Source organism: Lampetra planeri, chromosome 2 (genome assembly GCF_965212315.1).
Source record: "Lampetra planeri chromosome 2, kcLamPlan1.2.h2, whole genome shotgun sequence".
Classification (NCBI taxonomy): Eukaryota; Metazoa; Chordata; class Hyperoartia; order Petromyzontiformes; family Petromyzontidae; genus Lampetra; species Lampetra planeri.
The window spans coordinates 36263821-36290370 of record NC_136108.1 but is presented as its reverse complement, the minus strand read 5'-3'; the positions used below and the strand labels follow the sequence as shown (position 1 = coordinate 36290370).

At 53.3% G+C, this 26550-nt stretch overlaps 2 protein-coding genes across 3 annotated transcripts; both read left to right on the top strand.

Moving 5' to 3' along the window:
* Positions 1–4147: 4147 nt before the first annotated feature.
* THEMIS (thymocyte selection associated) lies at positions 4148–15974 on the top strand. 2 transcript variants are annotated; one of them, XM_078614688.1, is made up of 9 exons: positions 4148–4223; positions 5801–5982; positions 8214–8381; positions 9213–9710; positions 10668–11707; positions 12194–12293; positions 12554–12622; positions 12724–12825; positions 15000–15974. In XM_078614688.1, the coding sequence occupies exons 1-9, from the start codon at positions 4153–4155 to the stop codon at positions 15071–15073; spliced, it is 2304 nt and encodes a 767-aa protein (XP_078470814.1). In that variant the 5' UTR covers positions 4148–4152; the 3' UTR covers positions 15074–15974. The 2 variants fall into 2 exon arrangements, with proteins under 2 accessions (XP_078470814.1, XP_078470803.1); XM_078614677.1 differs by having other exon boundaries at positions 12551–12622.
* Positions 15975–17684: 1710 nt separating this feature from the next.
* On the top strand, positions 17685–24778 carry ECHDC1 (ethylmalonyl-CoA decarboxylase 1). The gene is made up of 6 exons (XM_078614749.1): positions 17685–17903; positions 19262–19504; positions 20716–20858; positions 22122–22174; positions 23262–23342; positions 24030–24778. Exons 2-6 carry the CDS (start codon positions 19288–19290, stop codon positions 24466–24468), a joined length of 933 nt encoding a protein of 310 aa, XP_078470875.1. The 5' UTR covers positions 17685–17903; positions 19262–19287; the 3' UTR covers positions 24469–24778.
* Positions 24779–26550: the final 1772 nt, after the last annotated feature.

Below are 26550 nucleotides of genomic sequence, written 5' to 3'. Positions count from 1 at the left end.
CCCCCAGCCGCCCCAACCGCCCCCCAACCGCCCCCAACCGCCCCCCAACCGCCCCCAACCGCCCCCCAGCCGCCGTAGCAGCGGTGGCGGACGGCGGCGGTGCTCGTCCGGCACGAGGCGACGAGCAGAGCGACAGCGCCCCCTGCCGGAGGGCCTCTCTCGATGCTCATCACTCTGCTTGTGTCGTTACTGTTACTGCTACGATCGTTGAACTACTCGGCTCGTTTCACGTCTACTAACTCGGCTTGTTCACACGGGAAAGCCTCGCCGAGTCTCAAGGCTCGTTTTCAGGAGGGTCTTGCCAAGTTTTCGCAGTACCCGCGTTGCTCGTGTAATCCCAAGTCATTTATCAGTGTTTGGCCAAGTCCAACACCGATCTCCATGGCATGGTTTTATTTCCAGACGTGAGAATGAATCGGAGAATCCCGGAGGAAGCCCATGCGCAATGGGGGTAGAGCACACAAACTCCACGCGGAGAGGCGCCCGGGTCAGTAATGGAACCGAGACGGCGTTGCTGCGAGGCACATCGTTACCGCTGCGCCAGCCCGCGTGCGGGAGAGACCCCTGGCTGGGAGTGTGCCGGACACGTCCCAGCCGGCACGGACTTCCGTGCCGCGAGCGCAGGAGCGCGTTTGCCACTTGTTGCGGGAGATCTGCGGTTTGAGCCCAGCAGCCGCCCTGGTTAATACTGTACCGTATTACTGTCATGTATACTGTACCGCATTTGCCGCTGCGCGTGGTGTGCGTGTCACGGTGGTGGGGAGGGAAGGACCCCGTGAGGGGACCCGAAGCAAACTGGGCCAAGGGTGTCGTCGTCACGGCTCAATTGGGTAAAGCCTCACGCAGCACCACCAGCACCAGCAGCAGCACCAGCAGCAGCACCAGCAGCACCACCAGCACCAGCAGCAGCAGCGCCCTTTGCTGGGAGACTCCTGCAGCCGGTACCTGTCCGAGAGAATGATAAGATAAAAATGACAAGATAAAAATGACAAGATTAAAAACCCTGCGCTTGCACAGATAAGTAGGAACGCTTGATCACCGATGTATCTTTAGTCCTCTATCGATTTTGTTGAATCCGTGGTCTGCGACTCCAATTCACGGCGTGCCCTGTCTGTGCTCACACGAGCGGTGTGCAGGGAGGGCGCTCAACCCTGGCGGTGACGCGGGGCCAGTGGGGGAGATTCCACGTTGGTCGGGATCGCGAACGGGTGAAGGGAAATGTGAACTCACGTCTGTCTGGCCAGAAATAACAAGCGCCTCCTTGTTTTCATTTGTGGGTAGGAGTCGATCGATGTTTCAAAGCACAGTCTGTGTGTGACAAACGACTCTTACACCCACGTGGCGAAGGAGATTTGCGAGCTTTTTAATTCTCTGTTGTGCATGCTTAGCTGTGTTCATGTCTTTCCCCACAATGGAATGGCGATTGTGTCATCGCCGTCACGTCATGAGATGGAGACCCCATTTGGATCTCGCGTGCAGCAGTAGAAACGTTCGTGAGGATGGCCTGCAAAGATGAATATCACAGAGCTACCTCTGACATTCCTCCAAGTGACCTTTGGTTCACACAGCAGAGGAAAGCGATTTCCACAGGCCCTGCCACTGCGAGTAATGCTCATTGCATAATGCGTAAAGTGATAATCACTTAATTCCCAGAACTGGAATGTATCCAAATTACGTGCAGAAGCAAATGTACCTGTATTTGTCATTGGTGACCGGGCTGAGGCCATGAACTCACCACACCTGAAAACCCGGGTTCGATCAAAGGCTGTCAGCAGTTACAGCTCAGTGCCCTGACTGACCTCTGGGCCAACCGGGCCGCCTCTGCCACACGTAATATCAAAGAGACTTCGTGTAAATGTTCCACTGGAAATATCGAGCATTATCGGGACGGGAATATCTAGAATTTTTGTTTCCCGTAAGAAAGTTTCCACCGTCACTTCACGTGGCGGCGACGAAGCGGCCTCAAGCGCGGAGAGCCGCAGCCCCAGCCGCGCGGCGTACACAGCGGAACGCGCACGGCGGCGAGTCGCACACGCAAACCGCGTTCTGTGCCCCCCGCGTGACGTCTCGGCAAGGGGGGCTCCGCTCTTGGCGGTATTTTATTCGGCAGATGTGAGCCTCGTCAGAAAAATTATAAGTGACAAACGCCACCCCGAAGCTCTTTCGTTAAAGTCGATCCTCTCTCTCGCTAGCACCGCAGCCCGTTCGCTCGCTGTGGCCAAGGCGCCCCGCAGTGGTGGACTCACCGCGGCCCGCTCACTCGCTGTAGCCAAGGCGCCCTGCGGTGGTGGACTAACCACGGGGCGCTCGTTCGCTGTGGCCATGGCGCCCCGCAGTGGTGGACTGACCACGGCCTGCTCGCTTGCACGGCGCGAGCAGGGCCGGGGGGACGGCGCTGCACCCGTGCGAAGTGGCGGCCGGTCGCTAACGTAGTGGGGGAGGGAGGGAGGCACGGAAGCCGCGGTGGGAGAAGGGGCGAGAAGGGGGACCTCCCCACGCTCTTAACCTCGACAACGAGCAGCTCGCATTGTTCAGCTTTAGTTCGGAGCGCCGTTTTCTCTCGTGCGGCCTCTGCTGATGGCTCCCGCTGGCCGGCACACAGACGCACGGCGCGGTAACGCAGCTCGTTTTAAATAAAACTGACGCTCATTTGTTCTCCATTTAATTGTACACATTTTCTATTTTTTCTACCAGTTTTATTCCAATTGTGCTGCGGCGTGTTAAAGAATGGCCCACGGAAGTCGATATCCCAGAGCTACCTCCGAGGTCCCTCCAAATGGCGTCTGGTCCTTGCATATTAGAGGGCTGCACTAAAGCACCCGCGTCGCGTGACCTTGAACCCGATATTTTAACTGTCAGAGTTGGAATTTAAACAAGTTAAGCGCAAAACCAAATTTAATGCGATGGGATTTTTTTGGTGGCGTCATCGGTGACCAGCCTGAGAGTCAAATCCAAGATCCTTAACCGGTGCTGGTTCAACGTGTCTGACCCGCGAACCATAAGGCCACCTCGACGCTGATTGGGGCTCATCTTCAAACCGATCAACCAAATACCGTGAAAGTGGTGCCTCTTTAAACATTGGCAACTGAAATGGCCAAAGCTGAAGAGGCAATCGACAGCAGCCTGCCAAACTAAGGCGACGACCATGAAGCCACGAAGATACGAATCAACGGAACCTCGCACGGAGCACTCACCGCCCACAAGCTGTGGCGGTGGCGGTGGTCACGAAGCTGGAGATTGGGGCCAGGCTGCGCACGCCACGTGGCTAAAGCCCTCAGCGAAGGTGCGACCACCTCCGTGGTGAGTCGACGTGGGAGCTGCATCGGACGTCTGTTTGGTTCTGCACACTTCGTCCATTACGGACCCTTGCGTGGCGAGAGACGATGAAGCACGCGTTCACTCTTGGCCAGGCCAGCGTGGCTCGTAAGAATCACAATGAGACACGCGTGCCGTATACTGGAGCAGCACACCGGGTTACAGGCGCAGGCGAGACATCTTCCCTTTGAGGTGCTCGTCGTCTGGGACCTCCGCGAGCCCTTAAATCGGCCCGCGTTGTTACGTGACGATCGTAACGAGGTAAGTTCGACATCCGTGCACCTGGCACGCATAGGCACCACGATTGACCACACGGAGCTGTTGCGGAAACCGCAATAGCTTGGGCTCCGCTGTGCGTCAGAGTGTGCATCGCGCCACGTGGCTGGCGCAGAAAAAGGCCGCGTGCTTCCTGCGGGCACCACGAAGGCAGCCCCAGATTGCATCTCCCCACACCTTCCCACAACACCGTTGCGGGAACGAGACCAGGTTTTCTTTCCATTTGGGTTTGATTTGTGTACACGTGAGAACGTTTATCGATTCAACACCTGCAGCTGTGCTCATTGTAAAGAGATTCTGTGCAAAGCTAAAGGTGCAGCCCTGAGAAAGGCGCGTCCACTAAACGTGTCACTTGTCTATCCAGGAGAGCCACGCTGAGTCGCCTGACTCGTTTTCAGGGCGGTCGAGCATTCGGTTTTCATGTTAAGGCGTTTTCAGCCAATTAATGATGAATGTTTATTATGCGAGTGGGACGAAACCGGAGGACGCAGACAAAACTCACGCACACTGGGGGGGGGGGGGGGGGGGGGCAACGCTCTATCCTCGTACAGATGGAAACCGATGGTGATTAGTCCACTTGCTGTACCGCCTTCTCCTGGCGAGCCAGGGTATGTGGCACCTCGACGCCTACGGTGAGGGACCTACCCTCGATGCTGCCTCCACAGTGCCGGGCTAGAGGCGCGCGCAGCCACCACTGCCAAGTAGGGAGAGAGCCCCCCCCCCCCACACGGGGAATTTGAGCTTTGACTCTTCCTCCATGCTGACTGGATAACTTGAGAGAGTTGGGAGCTCCCACGCTTGACCCCACCGCACGCGACCTGCCCACTGACTGTGCTGGACCCATTCATGATGCAATGGCGCCAGGTGGACAGAGGTGGTGGGGGCGGGGGGCATTGAATCCCTGGCACCGAAGTGTCGCGCCAGGAGATGGAATCGGAGCGGCGACCTCTGAATTGCAAATCCGGTGCACTGACTACTGCTGTACCGCGGCAGCATGGAAGTGATTAGAATTGTTTGTAAATTATATTGGCTGCTCAAGAGATGGATTATACTGCGAGTAAAGAGCCTAAGCGCAGAGTAAATTTAATGATTTAGTCGAACTACGTGGCCGACGATTATCCACCTGGAGAAGATCGTAAACAATGACGATTGTCTACTCGATGAAGGTGATATAGTGTTTACGTGCCCATTGCCAAACTAGAAGTTTCTAAAACTTAATGACTACATTAATGACTAGACTAGTGTTGTGTCGCTCGAAGCACACATCGTGCGGTACATTCGTTTCCCCTGCTTGGGCAGAGCCTTGATACTCAGCCAATTTTAGCAACATTTTCACAAAGGTACAATTTTGAAATGTCAAGACTTAGTTTTTCATATTTCTCAAAAGCCCCTGCCATTGTGTTTCCAACATTAGAGATATTAGATTCTGAAATATTCAAGAGGCGCTCAAGAGGTCAGAGCGCTGGGCCCGCACTGCCGAAGTCGTGGGTTGAAATCCAACAGGCGCCCGTGATTACACCAGGTTCTCAAGTGTAGCGAGTTCTGAGAATTAAAAAATATCGATCTGACGGTCATGCAATTGGTATTTCTCTCTGTAGCAGGGTGTATGAGTAAGTAGAGTGGCTGTCGTATGGAAATAGGCCATTTGAAGATATTTTACGAGCAACTCTGTAATTTCTCTGCTAACATGAACTGATGCCATTCTCTCTCTGTAAGCGTATCTCAATGGATTCTTAGGGTAACAGCGGGAGGAAAAGACAAGACAAAAATGTATTTTTTTTTAATATTCCTCTTTAACATTCGCCAATGATAAAGCCCTAGAATGTCATGCTTGTGATACTGATGGCGGGAGGGCTTCCACTCGAGGGGATCTCTTGAGCTCCCCTCGAGTGGGTATTTGGCCTACTCTTCCACGATGGCCACACTTTGCCCCATCACACGCAACCTCTCGATCACCATCTCCGCCGGGCTAAGTATCGGCCTGGCGCGGAACTTTCGGCCTAAAACAGGAGGCAAAAAAAGTTACAAAATTTGCACTTTTCGGGAAATTTATTGTGACCATTTGGGGTGTCGGTAAAGATCGTGCAATTGGCCAAACACACGGCGGGCAACAGTGCGCGTTGGGTATTTCCTTGTGGGTTACTGCCGGAAGCGAGCATTTTAAGCGTGTCCCTCACTCGAGGCGTGTAACCTGCGTGCTGACACACAGGAGCGTGCTGACACAGCGACCCACGACCCAGCGACCCGACGACTCGCGGCCGGGACCGCTCTGCGGCAGCATGACAGGCTCGGCGCCCTCGCGGCCCATGCCGCTGCTCGCCTACGCGCACACGGTGCCGTGGGACGCCCTGCCGCGCTTCGCCGAAGTCACGTCGGGCGTGTACATCGGAGGTACCGTCACGGAACGCCATCACCTGTCGTCATCTTACATTCATTAACTCATGCTAATTATTTACCCAGAAAAGACTCACCGAGTGTCACGGATTGTGCTGTCGTGGCAGGGACGCTGTTGTGGTGTCACGGTCAGCACGTAGACTTGCAATCCAGACGTCACGGGTTCCATCTACCGGTGCAGCGGAGAAAAAATGGGCAACATTCCCCTGACCCCCTTCCCCAACAGCAATATTAATGGGGTCACCACAGCCGATCGGCAGGCCACAGGTGGTGGGGTATAGTATGGGTACGCCAATCTCTTCCAAGACATTAGACCAGCGTGGAAGAGTAGGCCAAATACACTCTAGAGGGGCTCTTTAGAGCTTCCCCTCGTGGAGGCCCTCCCGCCAGCAATGGTGTGAGCGAGCAATTGTAGCGCTGCACCTTTCCCTGTCATCCGGGTTGGGGTGTTTCGCCAACTTGCCTCGTATTTGGCCACCAAACCTACGGCGCATACAAGGACAAAACACTCAGAGGTCCGCACAGACGGCTGTATGTGCCCACTTGTTGTACTGCCATCCGTGGTGGGACATCTCGCCACCCCGCGGCTTCAGAAGCTTCACAATCTCGCTGGATCCGTGCGCCACCACCCCTGGCTATGAGCACTGCGGCATCACCTCGAGGCTGGTGGGACCGCTCCACGCTCGTGGTGATGGCGTTTCACGAGCGCTCTAGGGGACAGCGTTGTAGACTCATGGAATGTGATGTTTTTCTCACACGTAAACAAATCAAAGTGGAGTAGGTAACAACTTTTCCAATTCAGGTTTAGCAATTTACTTTGCGGCTCACGAGAGCATCGCCGAAATAGTTTTAGAAAAATGTTGGGCTCCCTTGGAAATTCATCTCTGTTGCAATCAATCGCTCCAATGCGGCAAACGAACGCCTCGTCGATGCTGCGACGAGTCCGATGTCGTCTTGATGTAAAATTAATGCCCAGAGCACGCTGCGCAATTCACAGACTCGCACGTTTTCAATCGGATTTGGGGAATGTTTATTTGAGGTAACAGAGCGGCGCGCTACGTCGACGGGCGAGAGGGATTCACGGCGGCGGCCGCGCGTTCATAGAGGAAACCTGCGGAGCTGGAACTCGCGGAGATTCATTTTCACGCAGCCATCGTAACGTGAGGCCCGAGCGGGTTTTCGCGTTCGGTAAATTCAGATCCCTTCAAACAACCTTCCGTAAAAATCCATAACAAATTAAATGAGATCACGAAAGCCAGACTTTGACAAACTATTCAGAAAAATGTAAATTCTTAAAGCCGTTTGAGAACCTACTGCTGAACGATGGCCTCCCTAAGTAGCGTCTCTCACGGGGGGTGTGGGAGCACGGCGGAAACAAACTCGTCGGTGCGGGTCGGCGAAGGTGACCCTCACTGGCTCAGGTGTTACTCGCCACTGATGTTAGCCGTGGCCGGGAACTGAACTCACCGGGTTCGGGCACCAGGTTTGTAGCACGGTGTATAACCATTGCATTCTATATTGATATCGTACTTTACATTTGAAAGCGATCTCGCATTCTGATGGGAACACGCCGTACGAGGGGGGAGGGGACGAGGAGTCACGAAATGCAGAGGAAACGCACACGATGTATTTAGCAAGCCACTTGACTGCATCAATATGAAATACATTTTTATCATTCTTTAAATAATTAGGTTTAATATGCTGCAGAGTAACAACAAACAATTCGGAGAATGTTGCGAGCTCCAGCTTAAGTTCGTATGGACTATGCTGTTCACACTACAAATAGCAAAAATCGCAGCAAACTTTTGGCAGCGGTAGATCCGAGTGCTGCATTATTAAACGTCGAACTGCGGACGCGGTCGCGCTCAGAGCCACGCTCTTGTACCTCTTTTCCACTGCACAACCGAACCGTGCTCCAGGGTTGTTTTTCCACCGCAGAAGCCGTGCCACTGACGTCACAGGCGGGGTGACGCCATGTTGCGTCACGGTGTCGAGACGCGGCTCTCACGACCAACGCGTCGTGAGCCCTGCGCCTGCATGGCGCTGAGAGCCAGGAGCAGGTGCTTCGCGAGGCCATCGTATCACGGTTTTGTTCCGGCTCGGCCGTGAAGCCTTCGGGCTGGCTCGGCTCGGATGTGCCAGTGGAGAAGGGGTGTGGGAGCCCTGGCAGGGCAAGATAGAAACGCCGCTGATACCCCTCGCCCCTCCCCCGCGTGCTCCGTTCCAAGGATCCATCTACGACATGGGAGGCAGCGAAATCACTCTGTCCAACGGCGACGTGATAAGGATCACCAAGATCAAACTCGATAAGATTCTGGCGAAAGTGGTGGCCAACGACGGCAAAGAGTGCATCATCCCTCGCGGCATCATCATGGAAATCCCAATCGATTACACAGGTATGGATTTCAACTTCTGTTAAAACACGTTTAAAGTTATGGGAACCTCATTTGCCAGTAAAAATATGATAATTGGTTCTTTACCCTTCTATATGGCAACAAAACTGACACCTTTTTTTACAAGGAGTCATGTTTTGTTGCCAGATAGAAGGGTAAAGAACCAATTATCATATTTTTACTGGCAAATGAGGTTCCCATAGTGTAGATGCTTGCCCCGAGCTCTCATACTCTGATGGTGCATTGTCTTTGAGTTGTGCGCCTTTTGGCGTCATCTGGTCCAACCCATATGAGACTAGGCTCTAAGGAAAGCTGTCTCGGGTGTGGATCAATCAACTTTAAGGACAGTGCACATTATCAGAGTTATGTTCTTTTGTTTGTATTATGACTGCAGGTATTGCGGTCTATGCAAACATGACTCCTTGTAAAAAAAGGTGTCAGTTTTGTTGCCAGATAGAAGGGTAAAGAACCAATTATCACGTTTAAAGTTCTCCATGCAAGCCGTGCAAAACAGGCCTTGCAGCCTTGCTAAATTCTCTGTTCAATACGATAATCATTTGACGCTTTCAAAGTGCAGTTTGTTGCTGGCTGCTTCACATTTTGGGGCTTTGGATCTGTACCCGGCAAGCAAAATAAAGGGCAAAGATCCACCACGCCCTACGTCGCCCAACTGCTTAGCGAACTCGTACACAATCTCGGTCAAACCTACATCGCTGTAAATCACACACCACGGCTGGGAGTGGGACGCGGTTGGGCGTGAGGGGAGAAAATGCAACAACTCCAGTCACTGTGCCCGCGTGCTTTTGCTTTGATGTGACGCGGCGGCCGTCGCAGGCCTCTTCCAGATCCAGCCGAGCCAGCGCAAGTACGCCACCTTCGAGGACATCGCCGAGTGCTACAAGCTGGCCCGGCGCGGCGGCTGGCACCTGGCGTTCCACGCCTCCGTGGAGATCCGCGCCGGCGACGTCACCATCAAGGCCGGGGAGCGGCTAGTGCCGCTGGCGCTGGAGGAGCGGCAGGGCGAGGGGGGGCACCGCGACGACCACGACGACGCCGACCCCCCGTGCGTCCGCTGGCGCTGCGAGCGCAAGGGCCGCGGCGGCGGCGCGGGGGCGACGCTGCTGCTGCCGCTGCGTTTCAAGGGCGACTTCTACGAGGCGCGGGACAACGGCCACTACACGCTGCTCGAGGTGGTGCACTGGCGGCTGCTGCAGGACGGCACGCGGATGGTGCGGCCGCTCACGTCCACGCAGGGAGTGCAGCACCTGCCCAGCGGCTTCCAGGGCGTGCTCAAGCTCACGGCCAGAAGCTCCATCGTGGGCTTTGTCAACGGTCAGTTCGCCGCTCTCCGCCGTCTCGGTCTCGAGCTGCCGTCAAACACTGCCGCGGTCGCTTCGCGGCAATTGGGGTGAACAGCGCCGTTGGGGTGAGACTGGGGACGATGGAACAATCGTAGACCAAACACTTTGACAAGGAGTGCTGCCGCGGTCGACTTGCAGTTCACTGGTCGCTGGTTTGATTTGTTACTGAAGCAACGGTGCAGGTTTCTTACACACAGCAGTACACGTGGCTTAAATCACAGTTCATTGATCAGCAGGCCGCGTGTGGTGGGGTACAGAGTGGGAACTCCTACCTCTTCTAAGACGTCTGATCAGCACGAAGGAGAAGGACAAAATACCCTCCAGAGTATCTTCCCTATCGTGGAGGCCCTTCCATCGACAGTGGCGTGAGCTAGAAATTGCAGTGCTGCACCTTTTCCTTTTGTATCGCCACGCAAGTAGAGAATGTAATTGTCAGTGAGTGAAGTTTTTTAGGTGAAAGCCACTGAGAAATAAACCATCTGATGTCCCTAACAGGGCTGAACTCGGGGAAACAATCTTATTAGGATAATTAAAAGACCTGTAAACCACGCGGTGTTTGTGCTGCTTATTTTGAGACGCACGATGATAACGCCCCGGCCAAGGTTTCATATTATCCGAGCAGCGTTATCAGAATGATTAATCTCTTTGCCTACTGCTGCTAAGCTACGCTCATTCAGGCCAGGTCTCATCTGGGAATGGGACTTGTTGAATAGCGGCGAGCTCTAGGATGATTGACAATGAACAACCTAATGAACCCTGGTGGAAACGGCAGGGGTGCATCAAGAAACAGCCACGATCACGCTGCGTCTCTCTCCGATGCGTTCTCGGTTTGTACCGGATGTCGTTTGGTATGATGTCCGACGTTTCGCTCCACACCCTCTGTTCTAACGAAGCACCGCTCCTCTATTCTGTGCACCCTGTTCATCAGATGCCATGGGAGAGGTCATCATTCCATCCAACCTGGACGTCGAGGTCAGAGATGTCACCGAAGAGTACAGGCAGAAGACATTCGTCACGCCAGTCACGCTGGTGGAGATCTTCAAATACCCGGCCGACCGCTTCCCGCTGTCCGTGCTTGTGCTGGAGGCGCAGCGGTGCTACTCGTCCTGCCCGAAGGTCAAGTTCGAGGTCGGCGCTCAGTTCACGGTCCACCGGGCCAAGGAGGTGTGCAAGGTGCTGGTGACGCGCGAGCGCCTCGCCCTGCCGCCGCAGAACTTCCTCGTGCCGCTGTTCTACCGCGGCCTGGTGACCAAGCGTCCCCGGGTCTTCTGCTCGACGTTCGACATCGACGTCGCGTGGGCCAAAGGCGACGAGGATCTGGAGGTGCGGGCTACGATGGACTACCAGGCCGACCACGAGGAGCTCGGTTCGCTGGCGCAAGGGGACCGGCTGATCGTCCGGGGCCGGGAGTTGCTCCGCATCAAAAGCAACGACCGTTACGAGGAGCTGGAGACCCTGCGGTGCCTGCGCAGCGCCCCCTCGGGCGCCCCCCACGCCGCCGCCGCTGCCGCCGTCGTCCACCTGCCCCTCTACGTGCAGGGCAGCTTCGTGGAGGTGGTGAAGGAGCAACGGCGATTATCGCTGGCGCAGGTGGTGGAGCGGGGCCCCATCCCCGTCAACGTCAAGGTGGTGGCGGGCGACCCGCTCCTGCCCGACGATCCGCTCGCATCCTCCTCCATCACGGTGGAGGGGCGCTTCGAGGACCCCTGCTTGATCGTGAGCGGGGAGATCGCCGCCGGCTGCTTCGAGATCCCCATCAACAGGGTGCACATGAAGGTGCAAGTGTTGGAGAAGGGCAGCACGTGGCCCGTGCCCCCGCCGCAGATGATCCTGGAAAAGGTGCCGTCGTATTTCCTGAGCAACCTCAGGGGAATCAATTCTGCGAGCAAGGGCTGCCCGGCGGTGCCCATGAGGTTCACCAGAGACAACGCCGTTTCGATGAAGAGAGGGCCAGCGACGTCAGGAAAGGTGACTACGCCGGGAATTCGAATGACCCCCCCCCCTCCCCCATTTTGATACGAATCCGAAAAAAATCTGCACATCTGAAAATCAGCTCTTGATATAAGGTGTTGTGTTATCTGAAAATGTCACAGCAATGACGTCAATTCCATGAGATCGCAGCGAGTGATGCGATGTCGTCACGTTCGTGCTTCGTCCGCCAACAGTGGCGTCATGAGGCATCTGATGACGCGATGATAATTTTTTTAAATCCTCAACTCCTTCGTGATCTACAGTCGGACTCGGGTCAACTTGAGTAGACTAGCCACACGTGAGTACAACATCACCACGACACGTGTGTACATGCACGAGCGTGCAGCTGAAACAGAGCAAGTGCTCACCGCTCGCATCTGGCAGTTAGGATTAAACATGCATGAGTGTCAAAAAAACAACCACACAATTGTGCCCCCAAATGAGCCATCCATAAATGTAGTTTTTTCTTCTTCCCCAAACCAGGATGGCCAATCGTCTCCCATGGAATTGCCGACGCCGAATATTGCTGAGCGGTCGTGCAGCCTGCAAATCCCGACCACGGCAGGGGAAGACATGGGGAGAGGTACGGCCGTTTCGCCGACGCGAATTAGCATTCTGAAACTTCTGCGCGGTCTTCGTCATTCCTTGAGCGTCGTCCTGTGTCATTGTTTTATAAATATTGCAGAGCGATTTTCATATTTCAGCCTGTAAGAGTCGTGTTATTGCCATCAATTTAAACCTGCACGTCGTCATCAGCTCGTGAATGTGGGCATGCTGAATATTTCAGGAGAAAGATTTTAATAAACTTTAAATAAACGATGACACGGGTTTTTTTTATAGCAGACGCCTCGGGCAGCGATGATGATGACAACGACTACGAAGATGTCTATGTGGAGGAGCCCTCTCAGTCAGGTACAGACGCCACACCGACACGCACCACCCAAGTTTCAGCAGGAGCATTCGCAGTGCGGAGGAACTTCTGCCGGTAGTGTAATGAATTTTGTTTTTTGCAGAAGCATCTCGGGACAGTGACGACAGTTACACCGACGTTGGCCTGCCGTCGGAGACGACGGAGTTCATTATTGCCCAGGAAACGGCCAGCAGAGCACAAGAAGGTGAGGTGGAATGGCTCAACAGGAGCTGCTGTGGGCCCAAGTATGCGGTGGGACAATGTCGGCGCCATGATGACGAGGCGCTGGGGTGGCTGTCCCCGTGAAGATAGCCTTGTCATTGGCCAGGGGCAGAATTATTTGGGCCCTCTCTGCTTCATTTTCTTCAAGGGGTGGCAGCACTAAGTGGGAGTAAATTGATTCGGCCAATAAGATTGCAGAATATACATCTCATTGGAGCGGACAAACCGGGCTCCCAAATGTCGATTCTTTTGTACTCGGTTCTGTCAGCAGGTCATAAAAATCAATTTCATTTTCTCCCGTAAGAATTGTTTTTCATAATGTTACATCAACATCTCGCATTTCCTCGTAGATGCCCTCCAAAAATGAGAACTCAAACTAGCCACTTATTATAAACGAACTTTTATTAACTTTTATTTTTCTTATATTAAATTATAGAAGTATATATTTGAATCATATTCTTAGGTTTTTTCGGTAAAGTCACGTAGGTAAAACATCTAAATTAATAAAAATAAAATAAAAAATCACGACGTTTCGGAGGCAACACAAGTCTCCGTCATCAGGTGGGACCGTCACAGCCGGATTAGCTGCATCAAGTGAGGCAATGATTCAAGATGTAATCCCGGCAGAACTGATTTTTCGGCCGTTGCCGATCATTGCTACAACTCGGTGGGCTCTCATGAAATTGTGTTTTCCGAGACCAAGGTTCTCTGCAAACCTCCCGGCTACCATCAAAGGTTTGTACACGAAGCCATACAAATATACAAACACAGACATAATTTCAACCGTGATGATGGGTACAAACTTAGTAATCATTGGAAAGATGTTATCAACCACGCAAAAAAGACTTAATTACACTTTTTTGGACCATCTTATCTGACAGGCACTATTTTACTTTACTTTACCGAGTGTTAACATCCCCAGTGTTTAACAGTACTCTCTTCATTGGTATAAACATGGGCATTTTCGTTCTTTTTCTATCATGTGTATCAGGCCTCCCCTCCCCCTCTCTGTCCAATGCGTTGGCGTGTGCAGCAGAAACCGCGTCCAAGCCGTCGTCCATCCTTTTGGCCCCGCCCCCCTCCCCCTCCCGATGCGTTGTACGTGGCACTCCGTGCCGTCTTTGAGCCCCGCCCCCCTCCCTCCCGATACGTTCCATTCATTGGCTACCACATTCTGATGAGCTCCCCCCCCCTCTCCTCCCCCCCTCAACTTGCTTTTAAGGGATTACATCTTGAATCATTGCCTCACTTGATGCAGCTAATCCGGCTGTGATGGTCCCACCTGATGACGGAGACTTGTGTTGCCTCCGAAACGTCGTGATTTTTTTATTTTAATTAATTTTGATGTTTTACCTACGTGACTTTACCGGCAAAACCTAAGAATATGATTCCTTGCAGTCACGAAAGCTTCAAATCTAGAAATATATATTTGAAATAATAGGTGGGGCGCTGCCCCAACGCCCCATTGTGCTGCCATTGGGCAACAGCGTAGCAGATGGTGGTGCCAATGTGGTCGCCACGTGCCATTTCAAAGCCGCTCAACACACACGTTGAACAATCCAAAGGCATCTTCTTGGTTCTTTCGGTAAAGTCACGTAGAAAGGAAATAATAAAATAAAAAAATATATTATTTTAATATATTGATGTAGGTTCACAATCCTGCTTGTTGAATCTGTTATTGGATGCGGCAGGCTTGAGGGTTTTGGAGCACATTTAAGCACCGTACAGCTCAACGTTGGCTGTCAGTGAATATTTATTTTTTCTCGTGGCGAGCTGCAGCACACCAGCCGATTTAAACAAAAGATTCTACGACAGCAAGGTCATCGTTATATATCAGTGTGAGTCCCCCACTGTTGCAATTCGGCACAGAGGCCATCTCGAGGACAGGCAGATAATGGATAAAGAGTTGCACAGTTTTGCATGCGTCTTCATTTCCAATCAGACACCGATTTGCAAAAACGAATGCAAATGAGTTTTTAGCAAGATTTTTTTTTTTCTGGCAGATATTAAGTCTGCCCTGGAGAACTAGCGCATGAACTGCTGCCATCGTCATCTGTGCTGGGAGCACTGCTCACGATCTTCTCGCACCGCCGATCAGCACGGTTGGTGACGTACGGCGCGATCGAAGTTCAACCTACCTACTTCTCTCCATTTCAGATTCTCGCGAAGACGGCAAAAACATCTACACCAACATCGTGACGATCGGCGGCAAGAAAGGGCCGTGCAAGTAGCGACCTGCCGCTTGACAGCCGCTCATCGCTAGCGACCACAGCGCGGCTCATCCGATCCGGCTCAAAGGAACAACAGAAGGCGATTGCTTGTGTTGCGATCGGAACGTCGTGATATTGTTATTATTTGGATTATTTTTTCATTCCACGTGGCTTTACCGAAAGACCCAAAGAAACAGTCCAGGGAACTTCGCGCAGCACGCGGAGGGAGTGCGTGGGTCCCCGGCAGGCCACCGATTCGCTCTTTCGCCATTCCAATTGGGAGCCTCCACACCACTACCACCAGTTACTCGCTTTCCGGATTATAAGACGCACTTTCTGTGCCTGCATTGCAAAGCAATAGTTGTGGTTGCGTCTTATAATCCACTGTTGCGTGTGCTGGACCAGATTTGTTTAAGTTCATTGACGCCAGGCCAAGGGTGCGTCTTACTTTCCGAATCGTGTGACGGTCTCGAGGACGCGGCACGCGAAGTTGTGGAGAGTGGGGAGCCCCCCAGATGCTCCATGCCCGTCGGGCACCGTCTCTCACCTGTGCTACAGCGCCTCCTGCAGGCGGCTGCTGGAAGCCCCACTCCGCTGATGATACCCAATATACCCAATTGGCCAAGTGTTTGCTTGAACGTAACTGATTAAAGTCTAAAGGCATTCTTTCTCGTGTATTAACATTCTCCACAACGCCTCTCAGTGGTTATACAGTATTATTATTGTTGTGTGTGCCGAAACGTAGGTGATGTCTGGCTAGCGACGTTAGTCTACCCATTCACGAAGCTGCAGGGCTGAAAGATCAATATACGTCAAGACAGTACTGAAATTATACAACTCATAGAAGGTATATAGTTATCAATTAAATGGCGTGGTCTGTGGCCGTGTGAATAAACGCCACCGACGGGTGAACAACTCGGAACCGAGCGAACTTCGTCTGTTTCACCGTGACGACGAAGATGCGTGTCCTGGAGCCTGTGATGGACGCACGCTCCCTCTGGACAAGAGTGGCACAGACGGCCCAGTGGAGGCGCAAGTCAAATCGCAATGACACCGAGGTCGTTCCCAGAGGTCGCCGGGAAGATTCGACCTCCCGGGGCTGAGTGACACAATGGGGCTGTGAGTGACACAATGGGGCTGTGAGTGACACAATGGGCAGGGTCACCAACCAGCCCTCGTCGGCGTCCTCCCCGGCAGTCCACCGCAGCCGATCGCAGTCTCGCGTGGTGGGGTCAAGTGCGGGCGCTCCCTACCGGCGTGGACGAGTAGGCCAAGTTACACGGGCCCTCGAGAGTCCACGATCTGAGGGTCTCTTTCCGCTAGCGGTGGTGTGAGCCGGCATTGCAGGGCTGCGCCTTTACCGTGCGCCGTGCCTCGCTACAGCTGCGCCCGACGGATTGAATCTCCTGCCAGGATTCGAAGCTTTTAGATTTACAATTTATGACATTTCATGCGAATGTTAAACGTCAACAGATGCGATTGGTTAATTTCTACAATGTTTAGTAATGCAATATATATTGTAACTTATATGAACACATGGAAAACAAAGACTGCAAAAAAGCCGGACAGAGGTTTATGCTTGGAATTACGTCTCAGTAACACCTCCGATTAACACGCGTGGCTACGTACGGTGCGAAGGAGATGCATGTGTACATAGAGAGAGATGAGCACGTAGACTACTGTGGACAGCCGCCCGGGAGACGGATCGATGATTGTTGTATCGCGGATGTCGACGGCTTGGGGATGATTTCATCCAGCAGTGGATTGACCATGGCTATCGACAATACGCACGCAGACAACAGTGGGTAATTAAATGTGTCCATGTGTGCCCCCTACCGCTAAAGTGCACCACTGGGGAGCAGTGACGTGCGGTGAAGGCGATGGCTGGGGGGCACTGGCTCATGTCAGAGCCAGGTTCACACACTGAGGGGCGTGGCCTCACTGAGGGGGGCGTGTTAGACACGTCACCCTCAGTGAGGCAGATGTGATAGCTGCCTCCCCTGGTGCTTTTTCATTGCAGTTTCATGACGAGACCAGCGAGCCTAAATATATTTATACACATACGTGAAATGAGTTACCTGGAGTATGGAAGGCGAGGACATGAAATGAAGGGGTATACAAACATTACATTGGTGACATACTGAGATAGTAACAGGTACGCGCTTATTGCCCGCGCTCCATCCAGTTACTGAGGGGTTGCGCAATCAGAGGGGAGGCTGAGCTCGTCGCTGCCTCGCCTCTCGTCTCTTCCTGTATTTGCAGCGGAGCTCCACAAATTTGGCGATTTTGACTATAAAAATTATTGGAATCGTACAGAAATTACATTTATAACACAGATAAGTGGAAATATCTTAATATTTATTTTATTTTATTATTCTTTTTTCGTAACAGCTATTTTCAGTGTAGTATGATAGGTGAGGCTCTGCCTCCCCTGACCGCACGTCCCTGCTGGGGAGACAAAGGCGGCCGGGCGTGGTGCTGGGGGGGGGGCTCGCTCAGAGCCGCCCCCCCCCCCCAGAGCGCCACGCACGGGGGGGAGGGGGGCCCTGGGGGGGGGGGGCCCGGGCCTCTGATTGGCAGCGGCAGCCGCCGGGTCCGGACGGCACCGCCCCCCGGATATGACGCGGCTCAAGGTCGGCTCAGTGCGCGGGTGCGGCTGCCTCTCCACTCGCGCAAGGCCCACGACTCCACGACGCCTCCTCCTCCTGCCCCACGCCTCCTCCTGCCCCCTCACGCCTCCTCCTCCTGTCCCGCTACCCACGCAGCTCAGGGCCCCGAGTTCCCGTCCCCTTCGCGCGGCCGTCCCCACGACGACCGCACCGAGGCCGCGTGCGTCGACCCCCACGCAGAAGTAAGCTCGGCCCCCAGGCGCTTCCTGCGCGTGTGGCCGCCAGGGCCCCGGGGCCACTGCCCCCCCCCCCCCTATCGGTGCACGTCCACCACCACGTCCATCACCACGTCCACCACCACGTGCACACTCTAGACGAGAGGTGAAGGTGCTCTGCCATGGCCCCTGCCGGCCTCCTAGAGGGAGCAGGAGAGAGCCCCCCCCCCCCGCCTTGTCGCGCTCCACGCGTGGGAAGACGATGACCCTCACCGCCGCTTGCTTCCGTGGCAGACCAGCGGGGTCTCCCTCTACTCACAGACATTGCTCACGAGCGCCGCTGTGGAAAGTGTACATGGCAGAATAGATGAAGCAGACTTTGTCTGACTCAGCCCGTCGGCCCCACGGCCTTCTGTGAGAGTATCATTTCAGCAGCGTTGATTCAGTACGAGCAAACTCTGGACTGGTTTCGACACATCAGCGTCTCATCAGCAGGCTCGCTTGAACCAACGCTGGTGAACGGTCAGATGTTATGGGCAAGGACGTGGGTTCCAACACACTTCTATTGTGTAACACAATCATAGATTTGTGTACAGTTCCCAATCTGCCGTGGCATCTCAAAACGCTGTACGCCTGAACAACTCAATGTTGTTGTTGCGGCACAGCAACAACAACAACGAGCCCCAGCGACAGCCTGGCCACCACCAACAACAACAACGAGCCCCAGGCACCCCCTAGTGGAGACACGCAGGATACTCGGATCCGTTGACCTATGAGAGCGACGCTTCCAATAACACAAAGGCGATGTGTTCTTGAGAGTGTGATGTTATTGGGATCTATCACACCTTTATTAAAGCCTTCACGCGGGAATTTAGTCGGCCTGAGCTCAAAAGCGAATCGGTCAAAATGTTTGCCCTCGCACTTTTGTGGAGTCAAAATGGAAAATGTCCTGATTCCAGCAAACCTGACTCCAGCACTCAGGAGTCCTGCTCTGATGTCTTCTGCATCCCGGTCATTGTTTTTAAGGGAGGGGGTGGGGGCATAATGGAACATGTTGGTTTGTCAATGTTAAACTCTGACTTTTTCAGGCCTGGATTCATATTGCATTTAAATATTATTTGACCCTTTGTCTTTACCAGTTGTGCTCATGGCACGGCGCAATTTGTATGTAGGATTTCCTGTAGTGTCCCTGATAGCAACATAACTTTATAAAAAAAATATTAATATTTACAAGGGTTATCATGCCCCCCCCCCCCCCGTTACACAATGGACAGCGCTGATGCATTCACGTTTTTTGACTGAGTTGGAGAGCGCTAACAAGAATGTAGCCGTGAGTCTCCGCTGGGCATGGGGTGACGATGCGTCCTGTGGCCGTGCCGTGGCAGGAGGCCCCGCTGCGGGCCCGCGCGGGATGGCGCTCCGGCTCTCCGCCGCGGTGCCGCTCGCCACGAGGCGGTTGTCGGCCGCGGTCCGCGGCGTGCACGACGCGGCGCACGGGTTCCACGAGGCGGAGATCCGCGACCAGCTGCTGCGCTTCCCCGGGGGATCCGTGGACTTGCGCAAGGAGGAGGAGGGCGGCATCGCCGTCGTGACCGTCAACAACCCGGGCCGCATGAACGCCTTCACGGGTACGCGGGGCGAGGGGGGGAGCGCGGCCACTGCCGCTACGCAGCTGCGGACCGCAGGATCCTGCGCCGACGCGGGCGGCGTTCGCGGTTCAAACACCGGCCGCCCTGGTTAATTCTGCGGATTTATCAACCGCGGAGAAGGTAAAGATAGTGAGCCGAGTCGACTCCTGACCGGATTTGAACTCGCAACTTACAGATTGCAAGTCTCGCGCTGAATACATTGCCAGCTGTACACCGTATGTCTGTGCTGTATACAGTCGAAGAGTGAACATAACAAATCAGTCAACATTGCATCCATACACCTGAGACGTGGTACACCCCCCCCCCTCTCTCATTTTCTATCCTTGGTTGCCCCCTCCGTTCCAGTGTGGCTGAAACAGCGTCCACGACCTTTGCCCTCTGCTGTTGTGGCCTCTGCCTGTAGTGAAACGTCTGCTTACATCAGGGTTCCAGCATCGTGTTCGTAGTTGCCTCGTTAATACATTAACATACATTAACCGAACACAGTCGTTGGAACTCATTTGCAGAATATACATTGAGCCAACGGTGCACACTCCGCCTTTCACTTTGCATCGTTTCACCACCTTCACTCGTGGTCAATCCACTGCGGGATGAAAATTATAATAATTCACGTAGTTTTACGCCGCTGTAAATTTGTGAAAACTTTGATTGAAACTCGGTGGTCCGTGGGAACGTTGAGTCTCTGGTACACGGAGACATCGCCTCCTCTCGTGCGAACACGGTGCTTGTCAGCGTGCTCATGAGCTGGCCGAGTGGCCGCGGGGGTCAGAAGCCTCAGCCGGCATTGCCGAGAGCCTGAGTTCCAGTCCGGGTTTCAGACGCTCGTGATGAAACCTGGTCCTCAAGTGAAGTGAGTTGTTGGTCATTGCCTGGTCACCTTTTCATGTAAGTTGGCCAAGTTCTAGCTCCGAGATTTGAGAATATCAGTATGTGTATGTATGTTGAACTTTTTTTGCATTATACGTAGCCAACCTTGCTAATCGGAGGTGCAGGGGAAGATGTGACGAACATTTCTCTGTAGCAGGGCGTGTGTGTGTGTCTCAACATGCGTGCGTGCATGTATGTGTGTGCACGCGTGCTTGCGTTTACGTGCCCGCGGATGTATACCTGTCTGCATAAGCACACTTCGTTTGTGCATCCAGTTCCGTGTGCGTGTGTTCGCGCGTCTGTACTCGCGCGCGTGGGTGCAGGCTCCATGATGGTGGATCTGCACGACGCTGTGCAGCAGCTGGAGCGCTGGCCCGAGGGGAAGGGGCTGCTCCTGTACGGAGCCAACTCCACATTCTGCTCGGGCTCCGACCTCAACGCCGTGCGGGCCCTCGAGTCGTCGCAGGCACGGCGCCCCCGGCCCCCAGGGCCTCTTCATCCCTCGCTGTGAACGCAGCTCGGGTTGACCCTCACGCACCCTCGCACGTTCGTCTCCTTGTGCTTAAGTCAAACAGTCAGAGTGATTTCCTGCTCGGATGAAATTCCACGTTCCCATGGTGAGGGCGAGTCTATTCATAGGACCACCACTGTTGGCTATTCAGAAAAGTGGTGTTCATTTTATGGACCCCATTGGGATGATGGGCTGATTCAACCCCATCCAGAATTAGAGCTCGCAGTGTGCGGTCAGTTTGAGCTCGGTGATACGAGCGGCCACATGGTGGGCAGCAGAGGGCAGTGCAGTAACATCCATTATTGTACTGTACTTCTATGCTCACGTGTCTACGCTCTCCACCTTCACCAACCGACACTGACCAGTGTGGTGAAGTATGGTCGGATAACCAACACATGCCCCGCACGGCTTGGGGATGCCCTCATCCAGTCGTGGATTGACAAACATGCTCCTCCACAAACGGGAAGGCATCTGGAGTGATGCAACCCCAAGTGCAGTACAACTGCCACAACACTGGGGCCTCTGGTACTGTAGTGGCATTGACAGCCAGAGCAAGGCACTGCGCTATCATCACGTGACCCAGCGATTAATTTCAGCCGTGTCTGAGCCGCCCAGTCGGCGGCTCAGAAGATGTTTCCACACATGGCACACCGCACCCAGTATAGCTCTCGTTACTACGACCGTGGCTACTGCCAGTTACGTGCCACTTACGCCAGTCTATCAGCGACCCGGCAAATATTGAATGAAAAATTAAGCCCTGGAATTACCAAAGGCAGCTGAGCCTCCAGTATGTCGTCAGTGGTACCTGCAAAAAAATATTTGAATCCCGGGGAATTGTGGTGCTGCCAAATGCAGTGGGCCGTAGGGACCACACTAGGCAACGGGCCCACTCAGTACTCAATGTACTGGTGATTTTTCTATTGTTTAACAATTTTGTTTCAAACTGGCTGTTGCCTGACGAAGCTAGTTGTAATTATTGGCGATATGTCATACTCAGATTGTAAATGTTGTGGCTTTGCTCTCCAACACACCGGTGTGCTGTACTAGTAACGAATTGGCACGTTCTGTTTACGTGACAAACCTTACTAATTGGCTGTGTTCGGTGGTGGCGGGTTTAACGACACATTTATATTTACGCGATCTAACCCATAAAAAACTGTATTTTGGATGATATTGATCGCGAAAGTCAACATGTAAAACTTTGTTCCACCCTTGTAGGATGGGCTAAAGATGTGCATGTACATGCAGAACACTCTGACGAGGCTGATGAGGTGAGTGCTGGCCCACGATTTTTGTTTTGATCTTTCCCCAAAATGTTATCCCGGTTCCGCTATCGGCGTCGGATCACGAGACGAAGACTCCGGATCTCTCACTGAGCAGAATTGCCCACTGAAGTGGATGTCACAGAGCTACCTCTGAGATTCATTCAAGTGCCCTCTGGTCCATACAGTATAGTGCAACGTTAGAGTGAGGTGCCATGTTAGAGTGAGGTTCTTCACACGACAGTCGAGTTAATATTTTTAATGCAGCCAAGTTAAGTGCAGAACCAATTTTAACGTGTTTTTTTTTGTACGATCACTGGTGACTGGGCTGATATCATCAGCTCTCTTTACTTGACCTGGTTAACCACAGGCAGCTGCTTGGATTCGAACCCATCATCTCAGCTGTGCCAGTTCTAACCTCTGACCTCAGCCACCATCTCCTTGCTGGTGGCCCAGACTGAGGAATCGAGTTGTGTTCACCAGGCACTCGGGAGGCTTTGCCACGTGCGCACGTACAGACAAAATGCGATTCCTCTGCATGTGCTCACGCCCTCATTTCGAATCTCAGTTGGAACCCTTGTTTGATGAGACGACTTCACATGACTGGGTTCTGCGCTCCATACCGTGTGTCTCTCGGCACAAATATCTCTCTGTGGGAGGTGCCAACCCTTTTCATTTTTGTATAAAATTCTCTTTACATTTCACCGACAAAGCCTTTCAGGGAGGGCGCAGGCTGTGTCATGGATTGCACAACAACGTGAAACGCATACCTTCCCAACACGACGTTCACTTGAGGCGTGGACTTGTGATCTCCCTATCTTGCGGCCTTGGTAACCTGGCGGAGGAGTTGGGGGAGGCATGGGGGAGTGGAGACCCGTGGTTTTGATTGGGAGACCGTCTTAGCAAAACGTTGAGAACCACTGAACTAACGTGATGTTACTCAAACAAACTAGAACAACCTTGTCTGTTGGGTTCTCGCCTGGTGAGACGCACACACACGAGTGACCTTGCCAAAGCAGCTTCACTGGGTGAGGACCACCTGCTGAAATGGCGCCACCTTGACAGCACTGCTCACCTCCGACCCTTCGCTCCGCAGGCTGCCCCTGATCAGCGTGGCGCTGGTGGAAGGGAAGGCCTTGGGAGGGGGCGCTGAACTGACCACTGCCTGTGATTTCAGGTGAGGCTCTTGGTGAGTAAAAGAAACCATGCGATGTTAATAGCGGGGTCCGTACAGGCATTGAATGGTGATCGCTAAATTCCAGAGAACAAAACATCAAAGGCTGCCTTATTTGCTTTAAGTAAGATGCAACCAATAAACTAAACTGACTACAGTTGTAAAACTTAATAAGTGGACAAAAGAAACCACGGCGCCGCGGTGGTGAGATGTCATCTCCCTTGCCTGGTACACGGGAGGTTGTGGCTTCCATTTCTCCGGGTTCTCTGGTTTTTCCCTCCACGTTTAGAAATATGCGTTTAGATTATTTGGTTACTCATATATATTCCCACATGATATGAGGCACTTCAATGAGATATCAGGTATCGGCAGGTCGCATCTGGAAAAGAGCTCATAGCTCAGTGGGCTTTACCTGGTAACATAAAATAGTGGTAGTTTGTAGTATTCACAAACACGGTAGGGCATACTTTATTGAAACTACTGCATGAGCACTCGTGATTCTGCTCGACAGTTCTCTGATGTATTTTCAGAACTAAATATTAAGTTTTTTTTAAAGCTCCAAGCACGTGGAGCGAAACGTCGAACATCATACCGAGCAGCACTCGGTACGTTCGCTCCCCCTACCAAACGCCCAATCGGTGGCGAGTCGCACACACGACAGCGGCGATCGCGACTCCGGCGTCTCCCCAGGCTGATGGTGCCGGGGAGCCAGATCCGCTTCGTGCACCGGCACATGGGGCTGGTGCCGGGCTGGGGAGGCGCCGCTCGCCTCGTGCGCCTCGTGGGCTACCGCCACGCGCTGCGGCTGCTGAGCGGCGCGGAGGCCGCCGGGCCGCAGGAAGCGCTGGCGCTGGGTCTCGCCGATGCCCTCTTGGAACCGGTCTCCTCGCCGTCATCCTCGCCGTCCGACGACGACGGCGGCAGGGCCGCGCTGCGCGCCGCCCTTAATTGGCTGGAGCCCCGGGTGGCCGGCGCCCCCGAGGTGGTGCGAGCAGCCAAGAAGGTGGCGTTGTCCGGCGCCGAGCTTCCCCTGGAGGAGGCGCTGCGCGCCGAGAGGGACGTTTTCGGCACGTTGTGGGGCGCGCCGGCGAACCGTCGGGCGCTGGCGCGGAGCGCCAAGCACAAGTGAGGGCAGGCGCGACGGCACGAGCCACGGACGCGCCGCTCCGCTTGATGGACGCGTTTGACGATTGACGTTGATTTTTTTACAAATTTCAGAAAAAGTGAAATCGGTCGAATTGGAATTGCGAGCGCAAGGCTTTAATGAAATCGGGAGTTGCCGGTGATGATGCGCGCGTCGCCCGTGCCATGTTTACCCGTGAGACTGTGGCTGACTCAAATCAACTGTGATGCCCATGAACCGCGACGTGCGTGTCCTGTGATTTATTACACGCGAGCCGTGGCATTTGCTAAATAAAAGCAAGGAATCAAACTGCCAATCACTTGTCGAGATCGTGGTTTATTTTCACCAGATGAGCTGCTTGTTCGACTCACGCTGGCCAACACACAGAACTACAATAACAGTCAAGGAAACACCATCGTCATTTCACAACACCATGGACTACGTTTTCGCGGTTGTGCTGCGTAGCTCTCGGACGTATTTTCGGGTTGGGCCGCTTGTCGTTCAACATGATGTCCGACGTTTCACTCTACGTGCTGGGAGCTTCTTTCAGGAACTAAATATTCAGAATGATTTCACACCGAATAAATCGATACTCGGTGGTAATGTAACCTTTATCGGTGCAGATGCCATCATAAGTAAGTCACGCACAAATCGGTAAAGTTCACAAATTAGCTGCCCTTGATATGCAGAGTTTTGGTCACAGTTGAGTAAGAATGAGCGGACTTTGTCCACGTGTTATCGTTTATATTGACCACCCGTGTCATTTGGACTCAGATATAACTGGGAAAACGGCTAGAAGTGCAACGTGTGCGGTAGAAACTGAGTGAGGAAGACGTAAGAGGACTTGAAAGCCTTGAAGAGTGGGGTTTGGCATCGATTGGAGAGAGATGGATAGAGAGAGATGAGCTGTTGAGCAGGTTAGGGAGGAGAGATGAGCTGTAGAGCAGGTTAAGGAAGAGAAAAGTAAAATCATCTCAACAAAAAGGCAATAGATGTGGATCAGACATCGTTGGAGGCGAGAGCTCGAAGGACGTTCTGGAAAGGCGAGAGACGTTGGGAAAGAGGCCAAGAGGCAGGACACGGACGATGCTGCTCGGGGAAGCAAAAGGGGCATGCGGAGAATCGGAGAGAACTCGAGAGCGGAGAGGATGGAGGCCACTTGAGCTAAAGGCCCACCACTGGGTAAGGGACTCGAGGGATTTGACACCATGAGCCGTTTAAATCCGGTTTTGATTCGGCTGGTACCATGCATGACCTTCCGACATCGTCTCTACGTGGCGTGGGGTCCCGTGTGAGGAGTGTGTGGGTCTGGGTGGAGAGTCGTGGAGTTGAGTGGTTCAGGATGAAGGCAGGTTGAGCCACAGGGACAGACTTTTGCGAGAGTCATGTTGGTGACCCGGGTCACTGCTGGTCTTGTTGAGTTCTCAGCTGGTTAACGAAAATCGATTTCAAGTGCAACGCACCGTACATGACGTCCACGTTATCTTTCTGAAGTTAATTTGTAACACTTTATGGATCTGAACAGGCCTCTTTTGCGTTCAAGGACCGCACTATACTGTGCACCTATCTACCCATTACGATATGTTGTTCTTTTGCATCGGACTTTGCCTCGAGGCAGGCTGTTTGCAGCAGGCAGGCAGCAGGGGGTCGAGACACACCGCAAAGGGGCGGGGGAGGGTCACAACATTTCAAGCATCTTAAATCGGGCCCTAGTCATACAAACTAAATCAATGTTTGCCTCAGGTGATATCGATGAAATACCGATGGACAGCGTGTCTTGAGAAGGGGGTGGTGTTCGCCCCGATGGTAGCAGGGTGGCAGCACAGTGATTCACCTTCGTGCCTCAGCAAAGAGCGCCTGGGTTGGAGACCCGACTCGGGTGTCTTTCTGGATGACGCTTGCATGCCCCCCCCCCCCCCATATTCTGAACGGGTTTCCTCTGGGTTCTCCAGTTTCCTCCAATAACAAAAATGTATATATATGTACAATATAACGCGTATTGGCCAAATTTCCCAGTGCAAAAAAACAAATACCTGCAAGTTTTTCGATTGAGATCGCACACAGCAACATCGCGCCTCCGATTAGCAC